This window comes from Colletotrichum fructicola (genome assembly GCF_000319635.2).
Source record: "Colletotrichum fructicola Nara gc5 chromosome Unknown KSG_Nara_v1_contig01, whole genome shotgun sequence".
Taxonomy (NCBI): domain Eukaryota; kingdom Fungi; phylum Ascomycota; class Sordariomycetes; order Glomerellales; family Glomerellaceae; genus Colletotrichum; species Colletotrichum fructicola.
Window position 1 is genome coordinate 8,974 of NW_027094051.1, and position 20,509 is coordinate 29,482.

The 20,509-nt window shown below is 52.1% G+C and overlaps 5 protein-coding genes across 5 annotated transcripts; 3 read left to right on the forward strand and 2 right to left on the reverse strand.

Moving 5' to 3' along the window:
- Nucleotides 1–6,890: 6,890 nt before the first annotated feature.
- On the forward strand, nucleotides 6,891–8,585 carry CGGC5_v000001 (uncharacterized protein; the record flags this gene model as incomplete). The annotated part of the gene is made up of 1 exon (XM_066150616.1): nucleotides 6,891–8,585. The coding sequence occupies one exon, from the start codon at nucleotides 6,891–6,893 to the stop codon at nucleotides 8,583–8,585; it is 1,695 nt and encodes a 564-aa protein (XP_066009742.1).
- A 4,592-nt stretch (nucleotides 8,586–13,177) lies between these two features.
- Nucleotides 13,178–13,564, reverse strand: CGGC5_v000002 (uncharacterized protein; the record flags this gene model as incomplete). The annotated part of the gene is made up of 1 exon (XM_032023176.1): nucleotides 13,178–13,564. The coding sequence occupies one exon, from the start codon at nucleotides 13,562–13,564 to the stop codon at nucleotides 13,178–13,180; it is 387 nt and encodes a 128-aa protein (XP_031879958.1).
- A 791-nt stretch (nucleotides 13,565–14,355) lies between these two features.
- Nucleotides 14,356–15,086, forward strand: CGGC5_v000003 (uncharacterized protein; the record flags this gene model as incomplete). Its single annotated transcript, XM_032023177.1, has 3 exons — nucleotides 14,356–14,439; nucleotides 14,501–14,506; nucleotides 14,568–15,086. 3 exons carry the CDS (start codon nucleotides 14,356–14,358, stop codon nucleotides 15,084–15,086), a joined length of 609 nt encoding a protein of 202 aa, XP_031879949.1.
- A 2,018-nt stretch (nucleotides 15,087–17,104) lies between these two features.
- Nucleotides 17,105–17,744, forward strand: CGGC5_v000004 (uncharacterized protein; the record flags this gene model as incomplete). Its single annotated transcript, XM_032023179.1, has 2 exons — nucleotides 17,105–17,187; nucleotides 17,240–17,744. The coding sequence occupies 2 exons, from the start codon at nucleotides 17,105–17,107 to the stop codon at nucleotides 17,742–17,744; spliced, it is 588 nt and encodes a 195-aa protein (XP_031879976.1).
- Nucleotides 17,745–18,677: 933 nt separating this feature from the next.
- Nucleotides 18,678–19,939, reverse strand: CGGC5_v000005 (Pristinol synthase; the record flags this gene model as incomplete). Its single annotated transcript, XM_032023180.1, has 3 exons — nucleotides 18,678–18,762; nucleotides 18,811–19,656; nucleotides 19,719–19,939. 3 exons carry the CDS (start codon nucleotides 19,937–19,939, stop codon nucleotides 18,678–18,680), a joined length of 1,152 nt encoding a protein of 383 aa, XP_031879975.1.
- Nucleotides 19,940–20,509: the final 570 nt, after the last annotated feature.

The following is a 20,509-nucleotide window of genomic DNA, read 5'->3' on the forward strand; positions in this document are numbered from 1 at the left end:
GTCCTGTATTATGTAACCTTGATATGTATCTCCTAACCCTTTTTACCTGCTTGGTCTCTCTTGCTCTGTTGGACCTCTTGCTCTCCCTCCTACTCTCTCCTTCTGCCTGCCTCTGGACTTTTCAACTCTCCCGTCAATCTAATTTCTTCACCTCCCGTGTAACATTAAACCTTGTGATGTGGAAATGCATTATACTTTGTTCTGCTTATCTTTCTACTGTTATTATATGCTGTGTGTCGTGGTATCATGAACCCTTCATCATATGTGGACTATATATTCTCTTTGCTGCCTGTGTTTTCTGATATAACCCTAACCTGCCTATCATTCTCTTAATAACTATCATAACCTTGAAATGCGCATCAAAAATCGACCTTTGAACTATACTATTATTATTCTATTTTGACGTCCTCTCTGGCTTGGTATTGCTTCTTCTGAACCTTATGTTAAATTATATATAAACTGATGTTGCTCTTTTCCTTTTGAATATCGCCTTACTGATGATTTTGTATACAACTGTGCATCTTTTGATAATATCCTAACCTAAATTTCCTCTTATTACTCTGTTATATTCAATCTTCTTTTGGCATTATACTGATGTCCCTGTTGTATTTCCCGGATGATTATGATTATCTTGGCTTTTGTGCTTATACGCTTATCGTTATGTGATTGTATATATAACTATACAATCTGACGATCTTCAATGTATAACCCTGACTTGGATGGTTGTCTCCATCTATCCTACCTTAACTTACTTATACTACGTTCTATATATGTGTGGATGTTTTGTCTCTTTGCTCCTTCTTATTGGTATGCCTCTGCCCTCATTCTGTTTGATATATCGTCTGCATCTGCTCTCAACCTCCTATCCTCTACCTTTATGTCTTTCTCCTCTTTCCTTTCTCTTCTCCTTTTCATTTTGTTGTTTTTTCTTATACTCTATATATCTGGTATATATACACTGTGTCATCTTCCTTCTTTGTGATGTGTACGAACTGAATGCTATTTAACCTTTGGAAAATGCTTTGAACCCGGCTGTGCACTTTATTGCCCTATTACGTACGTACACTACATTTTTCCGCTCTTTTGACTGACATCTCTGCGCTGTCCTTGACCCTTTTCTTCCATCTATCCCTAACCTTTTCCTTCGTCTATGACTCTGACCTTTTTCCCTTCTTTTAACCCTGCTCTATCTACTTACGCCTCATATATCTACTTATTGATAAATAAATCTCCCTCCTTCTTTACTAACTTGTTGTGTTTATTTCCGTTTCCTTACTGATTCCCCCGTCTCTTTACTAACTCTGAATTTCCTTATCCACACTCTCTCCTCTCTGTGAATCCCCGTTCTGCCTTATTGACTGAAATCTTCCTTCATCGCCCTCCATCGACCTCCATCGACCTTCATCGATCCCTATCGTCCTCTGTTGTCCTCTATCTTCTTTTCAACTTACTATCTATTTCTGATACTGGCCCCTGAAATATCTAACACTGCCTCTTTGCTATATTATGTTTGAATCCTTCCCCTGCTCCTCCGCTCCTCGTGACTTTCTATTCTACATCCCTATTATATTTCTATCCCGCCCTTCGTATTCTTCCCTTCCTCACCTTTACTAACCCTGCTCCTCTGATTATCCTCTTCCTTCCCCTTACTAACCCTATGTCCCCTCCGTCACTCTTTGCTGTCTTCTTTCTGCCCTCACTTGTTATGCGAACTTATCCTGTGTGAAAACGTTTGATACTCCGTTTGCTATTGTGCTTCCCTGCTCTACTTCTCTACCCCTTACTGTCTAACTACAATACTCTTATATACTACCCTTACTCGCCGGCTTTACCCTGCCCCCTCTCACCCGTCTGCTACCCCCTCCACTGCCCTCTGCCACAACTGACTCGTCAAACGGCACAACTTGCTTGACTGCACCCCTCCCCATTGGATCATCTGCCCTAACCACTCGTACACCTCCTTCTCGCTTGACGCCCACTCCTCTAAACCGTCCGCCCTACGCATCGCCCTCACCGTCTCCTCGTACACCCTCGACCCTACACCGATTGTTGCGACGGCGAACATCGCAACCATCAACCCTTGGTACTGGCATGAACCGCCCTCGACCTCCCTGAACCGCCCGCCGTCCTCGCCCAACGGCTCCCATCGCTGACACCAACCCTGCGGCAATCCGCAATGGAAACAACTGCTGAAATTCTCCATCCTCCGTCCGTCGAACATGGCCTCCTCCATCTGCCTCCTGTACTGCGCCGTCCACCCCCACGCCTGCTCCCCGCGGCCTGGGCAATCGTCCAACGTGTGCCCGTCGCTCTCTCTCCGGCGTATCCCGCAATACGTAACCGCCGCCGCCGCTGCCCCTCGAACTCCTCGTCCGCCGCCGTCGTCGCCGTCCGCCGCCGCTTGGTCGGTGCCCCGCCGCCCCGGTCCTCCGCCCCGAACCCCAACAACCGGTGCCACTGCCGGCTGACGGCCCGGAACCTGTCCCGCAACGCCGCCGTGCCGAACGGTGCCTCCTGGTACAACCGCCCGTATATCATCCCCGCCACGTGCGTGCCGTGCCCTGCCTGCAAATCCAATGCGCTGTCCTCGACCCCCACGTCGTCGTCGTCATTGTCGTTGTTGTCGTTGTTGTCGTTGTTGTCGTTGTTTCTGTCGTCTGCCCGCCCGAACGCCTCGTTCAAATACCGGTTGGCGATGGCGACGGCCATGTGCCGCCACCCGCTGATGTTGATCTTGCTGCCGACCAACCGCTCGCTGTGCTGCTGCATGATCCGCCTTGCCTTGTCTGACGTCCACAACCGTTCGTCCGTCCACGGCGCCCGGCCGGGGGTGGCGTTGGCGCTCTCGTCTGTGATGGTGTTGTCACGGGCGTCGTCGTCCTCGGTGTTGTCACGGGCGCTCTTCCGGTCCGTCTGATGGATGATGCCTCCTACCTGCTGCCAAAACGGCAACACCAACCATAAATACCACACCAACAACTCGCCGACCTCGCGCGGCAAATACCGGTGTATCACCTTGGCCGTCCCCGTCTGGCGGTAATTCTTATGATACGACGTGACGAAACAAATCATGCTGTCGTGTGCAAACACGTTCCTGACCCCGCCGTTGGCCGTGTTGCTGTGTCTGATGCCTGCTAACTCGGGCGCCCGCGCCGGCTGCCCTGCCACCATGTGCATCAACATCCACAACCGCTCCCGGAACGATTCCAACGCCTGTCTGTATGCCTGCACCGTCCTCTCGCGATATGGGTGGTGACTATTGCTGCGGTTGGACGTGGCCTCCTCCGTCCTCTCGCGGTACGGGTGGTGACTATTGCTGTGGTTGGACGTGGCCTCCTCCGCCTCTCCTGCTGCTGCCACTGCCGCCGCCGCCGCCGCCGCCGCCGCCGCCGCCGCCGCCGTCCCTCGCGTCGGGTCTAACCACGCCCGCCGCCGTGCCTCCGACTCTGCGATGCGCCGTGCGATCCACCCCTTCCCCTTGCCCACCCACGCCTCGTTGCGGTCATCGTGTAAAAACGAATACCCCGGCCGGTCCTGGCTGTGGTCGTCGTGCATGCTCTCCCACCTGATGGCGGGCAACGCTGCTGCCAACGCTGATCGGCCTCCATACCCATCGCCATGCTCATCGCCGTGCTCATTATCCCTGTCCCCATGCCCATCCACCACCGCCAACTGCGCCAACAACGACCGCGCCTCCTGCGCTAACCCGTGGAACATCTCGGCCAACTCGCACACCCGCACCCGCACCCGCCGGAACGATATCCGGTCGCCGCTCCAATCCACCATCCCCGGCGCCACCGTGTTGAACCGGATGTGCATCCCGTACGTACGCGCATCGTAAATCCAATTCATCGCCCTGGGCTCGTCGTCCGGCCGCCCGGGCATCCGCGTCATGAACCGCCGCACCTTGTCGCGCACCAAATGGAACACGCTGCTGGCCTCTTCGTACGCCGCCTCGGCCCCTTTGGTCGCCGTCAACGCCGCCACCTCGTCCTGCCGCTCCAACCACGCCTGGTACACGACGAACATCTTGGCCACCTTGATCACGGCCGAATAATTCGTCGTGTACTCCGTCGCCTGGTGCCACCCGCCGTCCTCGCGGATGCCCAACACCGCCAACGCGCCGATCATCGCGCTCTCCTTCTGGCTCTGCTTGTACGGGTCCTCGATGATGGCGATGATGGCGTCCAAACACATCCTCTCGACCTCCTCCGCCTGCGCGGCCTGCCTGCTGCCGACGTCCGCCTCGAAACGGCTGGTGAACGCATCCCACAACAACCCCTGACGCATGGTGAACCGATATGGCGGCCGCTCGCGCTCCGGCCACTCGTCCATGCGGAACCATATGCTCACCATCTTGCGCCAAACCTCCTTATACCGCTGCCACGTGTCGTCCTCCATGCGGTTGTCGAACGGCCGCACTGGCTTCTGGCTGATCTCCTTCCGCTCCGCCTCAAACAACACATCATGCCCGACCTTGTGCGGTGCTGCTGTTGCGCGTGCCTTGTCGGCGACGCTGTTGAACACGGCCCACACGAACCGGAACGTCTCCTCGCCATCCTCAATTGGTCGCGTGGCCTCCTGTAACTGCGTCTTGTTCAACCCTTCCAAATCCCTCGTCCACCCGGCGCGGTACAACCACCCGTTCGGCTCCAACTTTTCGTCTACTATACTAACCTCCTCGCGCGCGTCGGCCTCGAACCGCTTCTCTTGGTTCTCGTGCAACGCGACAAACCACGCCGTGTTATCCGTCCCCGGCTCTGGTGGCTCGCTTTGAACGGCCATCCCTAACCCCCGCCCGACCTCGAACCACCGGCTCCCGGCGCGCGATGGGAAAAACCGCTGGCACGGCACCCCCGTCGTCCACGGTAAATCCCTTGCTACCGTGGCCCTCTTACGCACATTGCCCCCCTTCTGCCAATCATTGTGCCATCCGTGCTCGGCCCGGCAATGCCTTTGGATGACTTGTGGCCGCCGGCACATATACGGACACTCTGCGCATCGTATGCCGTCCGCCTTCGGTGCCGCAATGTGTGGGATGGGTGGCGTGCTTGGGTCTGGATACTGTAATGTGGCTAAATCGGCTTGGGTGCGGACAATCCTTGGGATACTGCGGATGGCCTCTGCGATATGGGATCTGCTGGCGACGGGGATCTCTCGGTGATGTATCCTCAAATGTGACAATACTTCATCGGCAACCACGGCAAACTGGCATACCCTACAAATCACAACGGCATACTGGGGATTATGGACGAACGGCTCCATCCCAATGACTTGTGCTGGGGGATGAATAATGATGAATCTATTCTGCTGTTAATGGCTTGTTAAATGGCTTCCTCCTATGCTAAATACTAACATTACCTGCCTCCTGAAACTATTTACTTCTAACCTGTCTCTGCATCCTGCCCCCTTGAATCATCTTCTCCTGCTGGGTGGTGTGTTATCTGATTCGCTGGATGGCGCGCTCTTCCCAACTCGATGGGTCCGTGCGCGCCCAATCACCAACAACATCCCAATTTCCTCCTCATACGAAACCGACTTGTTCCTCCTTTTACATGCATCGAGTACCTTTGAAAATATACCTCTGACTGGATCTACATTATGGCTTTTGATGCATCCTACTTTCGTTTATTTTGGGGCTGAAAATCACTATGAACTCTACTACCCTATTTTCAATGAACCCTACCCTATGCCTTTGCGGACCCACTTTAATTTGGCTGGCCGTCTTGATGAACCCGACATCAGTTCATCGTGGACGTGATGTCAGGGTTAGGGTCAGGGTTCCCTTTCGGAACGCGTCGAGATTTCAATTGAAGGTGGAGACACTGAAGTCAATCCCGGCCAATCAGAGGACCCAGGGAACGCGTCGAGATTTCCAAGTCGGGCAGGGGGTGACGGGTGGGGCTCCGGACAAGTCGGGCCAATGGCTGTACACGGACGGCCGTATCTCGACGCGTTCCGGCATGGAATAACTGAGTAAGGTCCTCTGGCGGTCATCAGAAGGGTCCCACCACGAGAAAGCAGTCAGCCATCCGGTTAAGGTGACCACTGCCCTAGAGCCGTTTCTCCCAGACTCGTGGACCGCGCGCATCCAGAAGGACTTCACATCTTCGTCCCGCGGTCGGTCGAAGCTTGCCACCATGTACTCAAGGACTTTGGACAAACAGACGGACCATGGAACGGCCTCATCACCGAGCGATGATAGGACGTCCAGGCCCTCTGAAATCTTAAGCCAGTCCTCTCGGTCGCCCATCAGCGTTACCGAAGGGAAGCCGCACCCAACCCGAAACTCGTAGGTGAAATAATTTTGCATGGTACCTAAGAAGGCCATGGCGGCGGTCGCCCGGTCATTCTCGGTTGTCGTGCTGAACTCGAGCAGCAGTCTCGTCGCCATCTTAGGGTCTCGCAGGCTGCTTTTGACGAGTTCGATCATTTGATGTACGACATTGCCGATATCGACCGTGGCTAGACTTGCCGGTCGAGCGTCTATTACGAGGTGTCTGCGGTCTTGGTGCTCCACAAGCCTGTCGCGAAGCGATTCGGCGCGCCCTTTGCCATTGACGAAGAAACTGATCTGCACGAGGATAGCCAGCCACACATCGTCCGGCCGTAAAGTCAAGTGCAAGTCTTGCTGGAAGGCACGTATTATCGTGTTCGAAAAACCACTTTGTCGCGGGACAATGCCGCGCCTGGAGTCTTGAAAGTCGAAAGAAGTGCGCAGAATATCGTTATGGAAAAAATCATGATATGAAACGTGTTGCAGGAGGGTTGATCAACTTCCCTCTCGCCTAATTTTTCTTGGCATCCACTGTTAGTGTAATACGTGGGATACCACCAAAATTCTTAACAGCGGAAAACCCTTCAATTCTCGCCTCCAGCGCCCTCCCGCGATGGCCTCGCAGCCTCCGGCGGGCTCTGGACCGATGCCGGCCTCCTCGGCCGGCCCTGATCGAGGCTCTGGAGCCCCTCCGGAGCCGTCCCCAACCTCAAGGGCTAAACGCCGCCGCGATACCGAGGCCCAGCCAGCCCGGCCCAGCCTCGTGGGAAGCCAGCCCGACGCCTCTACGACAACCCCCTTAACGGCTAAGGGACCCTCAACTGTGAATGGGACAGCTGCTGGAGCTGTCCTTACAGCCCTTAGTGAAGAGGCCAAGCTCTACGAAGCCCGAAAGGATGTCTTTATGGCTATCGCCCAGTCTGTAGACAACGTGGTCTCTTGCTTTGAGGGGCCTAGGAAGCAGATCGCGAAGGAGGCTACAACCTACGTAGTTCAAGCCTTGAAGAGGATCATGGGGAACGGAACGGCGGCCCCGACCCCGAGCCGGAATTGGGCTAAGGTGGTAGCTTCGGCTGAATCTGCAGCCCCAGCCCCAGCCCAAGCCCCGGCCCCGGCCCCGGCCCGCACCCAAAACCCAATCCATCCCCAGGCTCAGACTCAGACTCTAGCCCAGCCAAAGGAGGACCTCCGGGTCTTTGCCCGCATCCCCGAGGAGGGCCTAACGGCTGCTAGGAAGCATGCCCCTTTTGCCCTCCGCCGGAAGGTCTGCCAGGCCCTTGGCCTGCAGCTAGCAGATATCCCACATATCTACCACATCGCAACTGGCTACTCACTGAGACCCCTGAATAAGCAGGTTCAGCAAGCCCTCCTTACGGACAAACAGAAACTAGCAGACAGTCTTGGAGCCTATAAGGTTGAGACCCCTACTAAGTGGTTCACCTATGTTGTCCCACGCTGCCCTGCTAAGCTATGGACTATCGATGGGGATGCCCTCGACCCAGCTACTCTAGTTGAAGAGGAGGTCTTTGCACAGACAGGATGCAAGCCTATCCGGGCCCGCCAATCCCAACTTGGCGTGAATCCTATCACAAACGAAGTCTCTTGGATCATCTCCTTCTCTGCAGAAGTATTACCCTTCAGACTCTTCAACCAAAGCAGCAGGTCTCAGCTTATCCAGAAGAAAAGGACTATTGCCCGACATGACCCTGGTTGCCAGGGATATCACTCGAACCGATATTGTAACCGGCAGCCACTTTGTGGCAACTGCAGCAGACCCTCAGGCTCCCACGAGACTTGGCCCTGCATAGCCAGACCGAAGTGCGCAAACTGCGCCGGCCCCTTCCAAGCCAACCACAAGGGCTGCCCGGCAAGGCCCCTAGTGGTTAACGGCTCCCCTTCCCTCCCAGGTCGGAAGGAACTCTCTCGGATTCGTAAGGCTGGGCAGAAGGCTTATGAGGCCCTCTATCAGAACAGCCAGGCTAGCACTCAAGCTACTGACAACCACCAGCGGTCCAGCGGAGACCCAACACGCCACCAGCCCGGCTCAAAGCGACCACGCGCCCCTACCCCTGCCCAGGATTCAATTACCGTAGCAGACGCTAGCGATACGGCAAGCTCTAGTAGTATGGATGAGGACGAGAATGAGGCTGAGGCAGACGTCTATATCAACAACAACCCTGACCTACCACCACTACCTACCCAGCATACCCCTCCTAGGCTAAGCAGCAGGGCCCAGAGGGTAGCTCAGAAGCCTGATTATAACGTGACTAATGCCTACACACACCTCGACCTCGACTCAGAGCAGTAGGCTCAGAATGGCTACCCCACGGGTATTACGGGTCGCCCAGTGTAACGTGGGGAAGAGAAGCCCAGCTCATACAGCTCTTCTAGAGCTCTGCTGGGCAGATCAGATCGATATAGTCCTGATCCAGGAACCCTGGATAGGCTATAGAGATAAGATGCAGATTAACACACACCCAGGCTTTAACTCCTACGTACCAGTTGACTTCTGGAACAGCAGAGACACAAGGCCTAGGGTTATGACCTACACACGCAAAGGTCTAAGGCTGCAAATACAGCAACAAAGGCCTACCCAATCAAGAGATATCTTGTGGGTGAAAGTTGGCGACCTCACTATTATGAATATATATAGGCCGCCAGATGAGCCTATAAACCAAGCAACCAGCCTCCTTCTAGATTACCAACCGCCAGAGAGAGCCCTTATTGCTGGGGACCTTAACGCCCACCACTCCTCATGGGAACCTGGGTCCCCTAGCCGAAATCGAGGAGACGATATTGCAGAATGGGCGGAAGGCTACGATCTTCTGTTTATTGGGGAGGTTGGGGCCCCTACCCATACCCACGGGCATACCCTCGACCTAACCCTCTCAAATATCCCCTTTACTGAGGCTTATATCAGCCCACACCTACACCCAGGGGCTGACCACGAAGCCATCACAACAATTATTCCTATGAGTAGGGCCCAGGAACAGGGACGCCAGGCTAACCAGCTCTCAGTACCAGAGTCAGCCCTACCACGGCTGATCGACCTAGTAAAGGCTGGGGCTACAGCCTTACCTACTCTAGGGGAACTGCCCAGCCCAGCAGAGCTAGACACCCTAGCTGCCCGACTGGTCAGCCTCTTCTATACAGCTATTCAAGCTGTAGGCAAGAGACGGACTAATCAGGGTAGGGGAGCCCCCTGGTGGACAGAAGAATGCTCAGTAGCCCACCAAGCTGCTATTAAGGCTAGGCGCCAACAGGCCCAAGAACCTGGGCTGGTCATACCTCCCCCTATCCTAGAGGAACAAAAGGTCTTCTTAACAACCGTTAGAAGGGCAAAACGCGCCTACTGGACTACTAAGGTTGAAGAGGCTAAGACAGACCAAGATCTATATAAGATCATAGGCTGGCGGAAGTCAAGCCTAGCAGTTAAAGCTCCGCCTCTAATAGTAGAAGGAGAGACGATCAGCAACACCTACGACAAAGCCCAAGCCTTACGAAAGGCCTTACTCGAACGGTTTAGCGCTAGAGATGACCTACCTGGGAACCCTTTTGCTATCCCAGTGGTCACAAGGCGTCTTATACCCTGGCAGGATACAGTTAGTATAGAGGAAGTACGCCAGGCTACTCTAACAGAGACTACAACCCCTGGGACTGATAGGATTACTACAAAGTTACTACAATGCACCTGGGGTTTAGTAGCTAGGCCTATACAGCAGCTCTTCCAGGCCTGCGTACAGGTAGGCTACTTCCCTAGACCCTTCCGCAAAGCGGAGGTTGTTATGATCCAGAAACCGGGGAAAACAGACTTCTCTAAGACTGGGTCCTGGCGCCCGATATCTCTATTATCCTGCTTAGGCAAAGGCTTAGAGCGGTTGATAGCAAAAAGGATGGCCTACCTTACCATCCTAGAAGGGGTCGCCAGCCCACAGCAGGTTGGAGCCTTACCAGGGAGGGCTGCAGTCGACCTGACAACCTGCCTAACCCATGAGATAGAGAGGGCTCTAGATGCAGGGCTTACAGCCACGCTAGCAACAATGGACGTTAAGGGGGCGTTTGACTCCGTCCTACGAAACCGACTTATTATCAGGCTACGGCAGCAGGGCTGGCCAAGCAGTCTGATCAGGCTGATCTACACCTTCACCTCTAGCCGAACAGCCCGGGTCAGGCTAGAGGATACTACTACAGAGGACTTCCCTCTATCCTGTGGACTACCACAAGGCTCTCCGCTATCACCTATCCTCTTCCTGCTCTATATAGCTGATATCCTAGCTGATGATCAGAAGCTACGGTTTAGCTATGCGGATGATATAGGCTTAGTAGCTACTAGCCCCTCGCTAGAAGCGAACGCTACAGCCCTAGGCCAGGAGATCACCAGTATCCTCAGCTGGGGAACAGAAAATAAGGTCGCCTTTGACCCAGCTAAGTGTGAGGCAATCCACTTCAGCAGAAAACATAAACAGACAACAAACCTACCCGATATCCAAGCGAGAGGCCTAACTATTAAAGCCTCAACAAAGCCTATAAGATGGTTAGGGGTCTGGTTTGACAGGAGACTCACCTTCCAACACCATGTAGGAATAAAGGTAGCAGCAGCAAAGAAGGTAGCCTATTTCCTACAGCACCTTACAAACACAAAAGGGGGGCTCCCAGCAGCTGCAGTTCGAAAAGCAGCTATTGCTTGCGCCCTCCCGATAGCCTTATATGGAGCGGAAACCTGGTATGCAGGCCTAACTAAGCCAGCTCTAAGCAGCAACAACGGTACTAGAAGCAGTACTGCTTCGCAGATAGCTACAGTCGGCACAGGGCAGAAGGGTCTAGCCTGTAGAGTCGGAAGAGTTATTACAGCAGCAGCAAGGGCTATCCTACCTGTCTGGAGGACCACACCAACCAGTGCCCTCATCCGAGATGCTGGCCTACCTACAGCAGAGGTAGCCCTCGAGGCAGCGCGACTACGCTTCGCTATACGCCTACAGAAGGTTGACCAACAACATCCCTTGGTCCCAAGGCTTCTACAGCTAGGGCGGCAGCAGACCAGGCTCCAAAGGACAGCTGGCCTCTTACCTAAGTGCCCAAGGCCAGCACTCCTACAGCCGCAATACCTCCCAGGGTCCAATAACCTTATAGTCACACAGACGAAGGAAGTAGCAGCCAGGATCTTCCAGGCCTGGCTCAAGACGGTGCCAAAAGAGCATACTATCATCTACTCAGATGGCTCTAAAGCCCCTGATAGCGCTACAGGATTTGGCTTTGTTATCTACCGTAAGAATAAACGCATAGCCCAGGGCTGCGGACGCCTCGGCATAGCAGAAGTATTTGATGGCGAGGCCGAAGGGGCGAGGGCAGGGCTGCGACGGGCCCTCCTTACCTCCCAGGGCCAGCCTATACATATCTGTATCGACAATACCAGCGTTATCCAGGGGATCCGAGGCATGGCCCCAGACTCCTCACAAGCTGCCTTCCTTGAGATCCAAGAGGCAGCTAGGATATACAACATACAAACCCACTGGTCCCCAGGGCACCAGGGTATCAAAGGAAACGAGGAAGCAGACATCCTAGCTAAGGAGGGCACAACCCTGCCAGCCCCTAGGGGCCAACTAGCTACCCTATCAGGGATCAAACGGCTTGCTAGAGAGCGAATATACCGCCAGCATAGAAGATGGTGGAAGCAAGAGGCAACGCCCTTTTACACCCAACTAGGGCTTAAGGCTTTCCTCGCCTGCCCTCCTGAACTGACCCTGCCACGGGCGATCCTTCACCATCTCCTAGCAGCCCGTTCAGGGCATGGAGACTTCGAGCAATATCACCAACGCTTCAACCATACAGAAGCACTACTTACCTGCTCCTGCGGGGAGGCAAAGGCAGTAGACCACCTAGTCTACTGCCGAAAGACCTTAGTGAGGCGGCTTCAGTGGCCCACCCTCCACCCTTCTAGTTCACAGGAGCCTATAGGGCCTATAGGATCTCTTGAGCAGTACTATAAGGGGCTAATTACTGATCATGAAGGCTTCCAGGCCTTTCTCTCCGTGACAGACTTCTTCCAGAAGATCTGCCCGCGGTACTAGGGACTAGGTCTTGACCTAGACCTTAGTAACAACCCCCTCCTCGTAGAGGACCGGAAGACCACAACGGAACTAGGGAACCAGCGGGAACTAGGGACGAATAGAACACATAGTAGCCCACGGGCAAGATTTGGAGGACGTTAGGAAGAGGCGTGTACTGTAGAGTATATAGCTTGAGCCGGCGGCCCTCCACGCCATATACCCCTCGGGAGGTCGGCCGTAAGGGCGGCCGCGCCCTTGCCGCCACGGCGTTAAATATAACAACAACAACAACAACAACATGTTTTTCGTCTGGAAGGGATGTTGTATGTAGGAAGGAAAAAGGGATGATGACAGATGCATATGTGCTAGAGTAAGCTCTATTTAATCTGCGCGCAGAGACCCTCGATCTTGCCGTCGTCGCTGCGTCCAGGATTCTCTGGGTACCGCTCCGCGCCTCCCACCGCCTTGTTGGGCCTTGACAGAACCAAACGCAAAAATGGTCCAACTGCAATAACCTACAACAGCTAGGGGTGATTTGATGCATACATGCACCTAAGAGTGTAGGATCTATGTGGTACATAACTCGCAATAAATACCAAGAAAGCTTTGTCAGCAAATAAGGCTTACTTCTTACCAGCAAGAGGCTTCACTCTAAGAAGGATTTAGCCTAAAATCACATCCAGCCTCTTCCTGTTTTTTTGCGCACAGGAGTGAAAACTGAAGTTGTTTCAAGTGTGAGGAGCAGGTGAATAATACGACAAACTCTAACCAGAATTCAATCAAGATTGACAAATACTTTTATCTAATAGATCACCAACCCATGTACCACTTGAACAATTTCCACGAGTGCCCTTTACTTATCGCAACTGACATCGAGCTTTCCATTCTCCATGGGCCTCCAGTATTCGTACTGGAAATCATCAAACTTGGCCGGCTCGGGCTCCCAATCGCGAAATCGCCATGCGCTCAGAAGACAGCGGCATTTCCTTGATTCACCGTCCGGATCACATTCCAGGCACTCCACCGAGTCGACTACCGGAGGTTCCGCAAACTTCTTTCCCTGCTTGCCGATGCCTTCGGCCAATTTCTTGCAGTCTTCCGCGATGGCAGTGTCGAAGTGGTCAAGGTCACACTCGTACTCCGTGGAGTACGTTACAATGGCCTGTCTGCAGGCGGATGTTTGCTGGAGGAAGATTGAAAAGAGGGAAATGCTGGCGTATATGATGTTGGATTTAATCATTTTGAAGATGAGTAGATGGTTAATGATGGTAAGAAAAAATGGAGCGTTTTGTCTGGTAGTCTGATAAATGTCTTCTTGCAACGCAAGAGATGAACGTGTTGATTTGGTAAAGACTGTATGGACGATATATTCCATCAATATGCTGCGGCGATGGAATGGTCTGGGGGTGTTGGAGCGTTTATGGGTATATCCTCCTTCAGATGGATGGAAGCCAATGTCTAAGAACCCGAAGTCCCCGAGGCGCTGCTAGGTTTGCGCTGTTCAAACTCAGTCTAGATTAACGGGGCGCGGTGTCTATTCTCTCAGGCTATTCGGGATTGTCCGTATGCCAAGCCAAGGTCCGGATACTTTCCGCCGCACGGCGCAGGAGTGGGATAATCAACCCACGTCCCTGCAACTTCCCATTTATCACAACTTATCAGTTAATTATGGAAAGATGTCTGGGACTTAGCCTTTCTATGAGACCTAGAAGGCCACATTTCAAAGTTCTCGGTGCACCCGAGTGACTCACTTCCGCTTCCAAGGGACACTGACGGTCATTTCCGTGCTAACTAAGAATCAAATGCAGAAGGTATCTTGGCGAACGTTAATCACTAATTCTTCCCAGGCTGAGATGAACAGTGAGAAGGTTGAATTTGGTGAATTTAAAAGTTGAAAAACATATATAGGTCACCTCGGTTGCAGTGGCTAATGCTTTTTATAAAGGGCATCAGAGTTATATATTTCACCAGACTTTTTGTCCTTCTCACTTGTTTGAGACTGTAGCTGGCATTCTCTGAATACTTGTCAATATGCATTTCACGTGGCTTTTGTGGATTTTGTCTACGCTCATTTTTGGGCATTTTTCCTTAGCCCAGGCCCCAACTAAGAGCGATGTAAGTTTCCATGTTGTTATTACTGCACCTGCTCACCACTCGGCTAACATCAGTTTTGTAGTATCTTGTAAGTTTCAGATGATGATCGGTTACGACGGTGTGATTATTGCTTATTAACCTTGCTTCAGGAGAAGAAGGGCTACACATTATCTTACTCGAGCGGGAAATACTACGTACATACCGAATCGTATGATGACGGCGATGATCCCGTTGACATAATTGGGATTGATACCAGCAACAAAGTCATTACGGTATATGCCGCATACAATGGATGGGAAGAGCGAGACGAGAGCGAGAGATACAAATTGCGCGACATTCAAATGGAGTTGTGGGACATACAGCCAAACGTCAGGAGGGCCGACCTTGAGGCCATCCGGCGCAAAGGCATCGTGAATAAGCAAACATCTAAGCAGATTCGCAAGGTGTATGATACTCTTGGGCGCGAGGAGGACGAAACAGTGGTTCTCAATTCTGCGGATACGGGCGCCGCTGCAACCGCATGGTCTCAGCTTGAAAACACGCCTTTCTTTGGCGGAACGCAGAAGCTCTTGGACGAGTACGATGTTGGGAAGCGGATTGTGCAAATCATCATCAGCCCGACGGATCAGATTTCCGGAGACCATGACCTGGAGTTCAGGTTCAGTTAGAACCCTTTGGTGCCAGGGCGCATTCTAGTTTTCCAGGTTCACTGTTTGATGGTCTTGCTTGTTAGGCCGTAATACAATTTTGTTCCTAGAAAGTCTAGAGGACTACATAGTTATGCCAACCACAAAGTTGCTGCACAAGGTCAACGTCTAAAGGGTAGTTTCCCGCCAGTAACGCCGCCCTTTGCTATCCGTACGTATGCCCTGCTTCCTGTCTGCAGTCATATCCTACCCCGAAACACTGCGTAGAAATTACTTGCATCAGGTCGAACCGTCTCTGCGAGATACCGACTAGGGGCAGTAACTTCATACTCCAGCGATCAGTCTCATCATTCACAAGACCTCCATTTCCTTTCTCATCTCCCAAACGCACAAATAGCGACGACAGGTGCGTAGCGCCTGTAGGGAACATCGTTCAGTCGCTGTGAGGCATGTCGCCCATTAGGCTTTGGATGAGGGCGAAAGATTTCAACCAATAGTTACCTTTACCTTCGGGCCTGAGTAACGCAGGATCTGTCATGCCGTCAGAGACACACGTGAGATCACCTAACTGTAACGGCAGCCGCTCATCTTCTGATATAAGTATTTAAAGTAATAAATAACGTGCAGACCACACCAGCATGAAACCAAGCCGAGGCGATGTAAGCCATATTCCGTTAAACTCAGCTAATACGGGTGGTAAAGCTGTATATGGCTTCTGCAACAAGTCGCCACTGAAGAGCCACTCGTCAAGGAAGTCAAAATTATTTGAGCACTGCGGCAGGATCAGGCGCCTCGTGGTCTCGATCCGCCGTGTTGTCTCCCATGCTCAATGCCAGCATAGCGAGCGCCCTGAAAGATCTTCCCGGCGCCATCATCTTCCAAACTGACCCACCTCTGATTGTTTTACCGGCAGCTAGTGGCCCAAGGCATCGATCAAGACAACCACGGGCTGCTCGCTGAAAGGTCAGGTATTCGTGATACATGCGCACCGGGTCCGAACCATTTTGATCACTTTGATGGATGCCTTTCATTTAGGGACATGATCTGATACTTAACATGTCGTTTTGTCACTTTTGCAGGGATCACATGACGGTGTCATTCGCACATCTGGCAGGGAGAAAAATAGAAGCAGTCAAGAAGAGCAAGAGGTTATTTCAGTGCAATCTAGGCAACAGGCTGTATACAGGTTCCAAGACTTCAATGATACACAGGCGCTAGGTGCAATGTCGCCATGATTTCTGGTTCGGCCAGAGTCAGCCTCTCTTGACATACACCTGCACCAGCTGACTCGAGCGTTGAACACATTCGGGCAGGTTAATCAGTGGAGCGGCCAAGGCTTCTGAAGGAACGACAGCCTAAACGCAGGGCTCAAGCTGGGTGTAGCGGTCACCAAAGTTCTCAGCTTGCACCAAAGTCCCATGGACTGCGCCCCCATCATTTCCATGCGTTGCGGGTCGCCGATCAATACACGGGCGGCATTTAGACGCTCACCTCCATCCCTGTCGGAGAAAAAATAGGCAGACGCCAAATCGCTTTCTATGCAGACGTAACTTTCTATGAAGTTGCTTTCTGGATGCCGAAAGTCCCATCAGTCAAGCAGTGTCTAATCCTGACGGCATCATGCCGAGGCAATCAGCCACTGCCAAGTTGCCGCCGCCGATCAATTTGAGCTCTCGCAACTCAAGTTAAACCATCATAGGATTATTGTTTTTGCTGCATTGTGTAAGAATAGGAACTCGACATCATGTATGCCAGGATCTTCTTATTGGGATATGCGACCTCAGCATTGTCAGCTCAATTCTTGGCTTGCGGAAGTCCGAGAGGAGCAGATGGCAGTCTAGACAAGAGCTGGATGGTATGTTTCTGGCCGAAATCTAGGACCAAGGTGAAAACTATAAGTAGGATACTCTGCAACGCAGTTAATCGCATTCTTGTCTTGTGCTTCATCAGCAGTTCACGTCTCATCATACAAGAAAATCAATCCCAACCATTACACCAGCAAACTTTCAACAACTGAACAACTTATCCACTTATTCAACATGCACGCCACTCAAGCCCTTTCCCAGCTTGTTCTGTTAGCCACTATGGTCTCCGGCCTACCGCAAGGTACCCGGACCGAGCCGTAAGCCCACCCGCCACCTACGCAGCCCAAACAGAGAACTGACCTATCACAGAGAGGCGAGAGAGGTCCAAAAGCGAGCGTCTTTCGATCCCCAGGCGCGGTGCGCGGAGGACCGCCCGGCCGAGGACGAGCTGATGCTCCTCAGCTACGTGGGCCACAACCTCGCCTTCGACCCTGAGGGCGGGATTACCTCGGAGAACGGCGACCGCGTCGCGTTCCTCCTCGACAGCGCGTGCAACCGCGTGATCAACTGGGGATCCTACGATGCGCTGGGTGTCGGGAAGGGCTTCGAGGCAAAGATGGGCATGTCGTACGACGGCACTGGGCCGGAGCTCGGCTGGCAGGTGACGATCGAGTCCCGCGTAATCTCTATGGGAGCCGGGATGGGCATCGCCGACGCCACCATCAAGATCAACGGCGAGGAGAAGGAGAAGAGCTGCACCGGGGAGAAGACCAAACCCGAGGGGCTTGGCGTCGATCACTGGAAGGCCTGCAACTTCAAGCCTGGCGATGTCTGGCCGAAGCCGTGGTGGCCTAACTTCAGCGGCTTCAACTAATGGGTTTGTATATTAAGTTTCGTGTTGAACGAATACGACCGGGAATTCTATTATGGGCTTGGGCTGGAGATTTTGCGATTCACATAGTTACTGGGTTGGTTTTGTTCATCCTTGCATTCGCTTCAGCTTACATGTAATCTCACGCTCATTTTGTGACCGTGGCATCCAATACTGCATGACCCACAACTAGTGATTAGATCTTCGCCTAGAAAGTTGCCGTTATCACTGGTCTAGATGGCATAAGGAATGCCCGACGCAGTCAATCGCACAGTCTCATCATGCTCTGCCCGAATGTTTCTCTCTCCCGTGCTGTCACACATGCCGCAAAACGTGCCATTCTTCTCCCACAGGCCTCGCGGCGTACCGAACTTGAACATGTCGCCGTTATCAAGAATGAGGGTTATTTCAAAATCAAGTTGGCCGTCACTACGACTCTGGACTCGTCCAACCTCAATAGTAGCACCAGAGGCTTCGAGACCATCGTCCGACGGACCTACACGTAGATGCACAGGGCCTACCCTGGTGCAACATCTCTCTTCCTAGTGACTGGAGATGTATAGAGATAGATGAATGCTCATAGCTTTGGAACTCAGGCAGCCTTGGGAAGCTTATATGTAGCTTGGTCAAGCATTCGCCACCTTCTTAAATATACCAAATTATAAACTTCAAACTGCTTCAACCTGTAGCACACTTTCAAGGGATAATTCCCGGTTGTTGAGATATGACCCGCATCTCCTATGAGCTGAAATATTTTAATGTTTCTGGTCATATCACAAGGTTCTTCAACGAGCGTGTAACGAGCGTGTCTGCCATTAGTTTGCCGAATGGAGACTTCATTATGAATACCACGTTTGACAATATCATGAAATCAAGTGCGGAGCAATCGCACGTTCTTTATAAAGCTACCCAGTTCAACTGTGTAGAAACATGTACTCATGCCATTGCGTCAACTACAAAGACCCAACCTCCTTCAGCATCCGGGGTGATATCAGCAAGGCAGTACCTCGGAGTCCGCACACTGTCGCAGATTGTCAGCAGTATTCAGATCAGATCACGAATAACACACCTCCAGAGCCAACTGGTTCTGCACACGTTTTTGCAGTTGTTGACGAGAACTTCGATGTCTTTCTCATAAGTTGTGCCTTTGAACCGTCGAGTAGCCTTTTCGGCAGCATCATCAAGGGCGTACACCTCCAGCTGCATGCGAGCCGCGGCACCATCAACCCCTCTTTGCACGTCACCATCAGCAAGAAGAACTACAAGGTTCTCAACAAATCCTTCTTTTACCTCTTTTCGGAGGCTGACAATGTCGTTTAAGATGAAGCAGATAGCCACGGCAGACTCATACAGTCGACACATTTCTGGCGTTTTCATGACCTCTTCTGGCATGTGGACGTTGTTGGCGAATTCGAAATTGACAACCACCTGCATTATGCAGGATGATGCCGCCCGATAACCTAAATACTCCTCAAGAGATGGTACCCGACCTTGATGTCGATTCATAGCCTCATGACGGTAGCCGTCAAGAGTAGCGATAGCCTCTCGCGCGATTCGCGAGCGGTAGGCATGGTTGTCGCCAAATGTCTTCATGACGGCGCCCGCATACTCTTTGAAAGACGTGACAGCATCGTGATCACGATACTTGTATCCATCATTATCACACTTCTGCGAGAGTCCCAGACTTTGTTGAATGAAGTCGCGACAGTCGGCAAGTAGAATCTGCAAAGCCGCATAGTCAAATCTTTGAGGTAAGGAGTATTGATCGAGAAGGTCGTCGATGATGAACATCCAGACCTGGAAGGATGTAAGAGCTGTCATAGTATCACAAGTTGCGAAGGGATACCAGCCCGCTAACTGGTCGGCCAGTTTGGCTTTGGTAAGGCGAGCTCGGACGGATTCGTTTATGGCGTGACTGTTAGTTGAGTTAATCAGACTTTGAGATGCTCTTTCCTGACATTCCGTGGATCTTCTTACTTCTCTATGATACTCGTAACTTTGCTCTCCACCGCGTTGGCGTGTGGATTCATTTCTTTGGTCCAATGCTCCATCATCTTTCCAAGGTCTGGTATACGTATTCGCTGGCCATGAAGTTGGGCAAGCATCGAAGAGCGGGTGTGTTGACTCTTCTGTGAGGCTCCTGAGCTCAACGGCTGGATCAATGATGTGACAGCCGATTGACGGATGATCTGAGCCATGGTTTATGAGGTATGATACGTCGTGAAGAAAGATGTTTGAATGGTGACAGCAAATGATGTTGCAGCTGGTGAACATGTCAAGCGACGATAATTATGTAGATTGCACACCGCCTGTGCTACTTATCTAGGAAGCAAACATAGTAATCTGGGAGTATTGGAACAAACCCATGGTTAGGATTTCTCCTCAAGCGGTCCGTCTCGCACGCATTAATCTCCATAAGAGGAAGTACTTCAGCTTTGTAGTCTACAGTGAAATCTTCAGCGACGCGAAAGCGAGGTAGCTCGCTAACACGACTGCAATTTTTGTAAAATGCAACCTGATGTGGAATGTCTGTCGCAAATCTCCGTAAGTCACCACCTCTCAATTCAGGTTGAGAGTTACCTTAGGTCTGGTTCGCGTTACATGTATTTGCAGTCTCCGGAAACATGGCCCATTATTAGTGTTGGCCGGGGGTTGGTTCATGTTGTTTTAAAGTTATTAGTGCAACCCTCGCACGCATGCTTTTTAACCATGGTTAACACCATAATCAGCGAACCAATACAATTGTATCCCGCGGCAGCTGTAAGTGA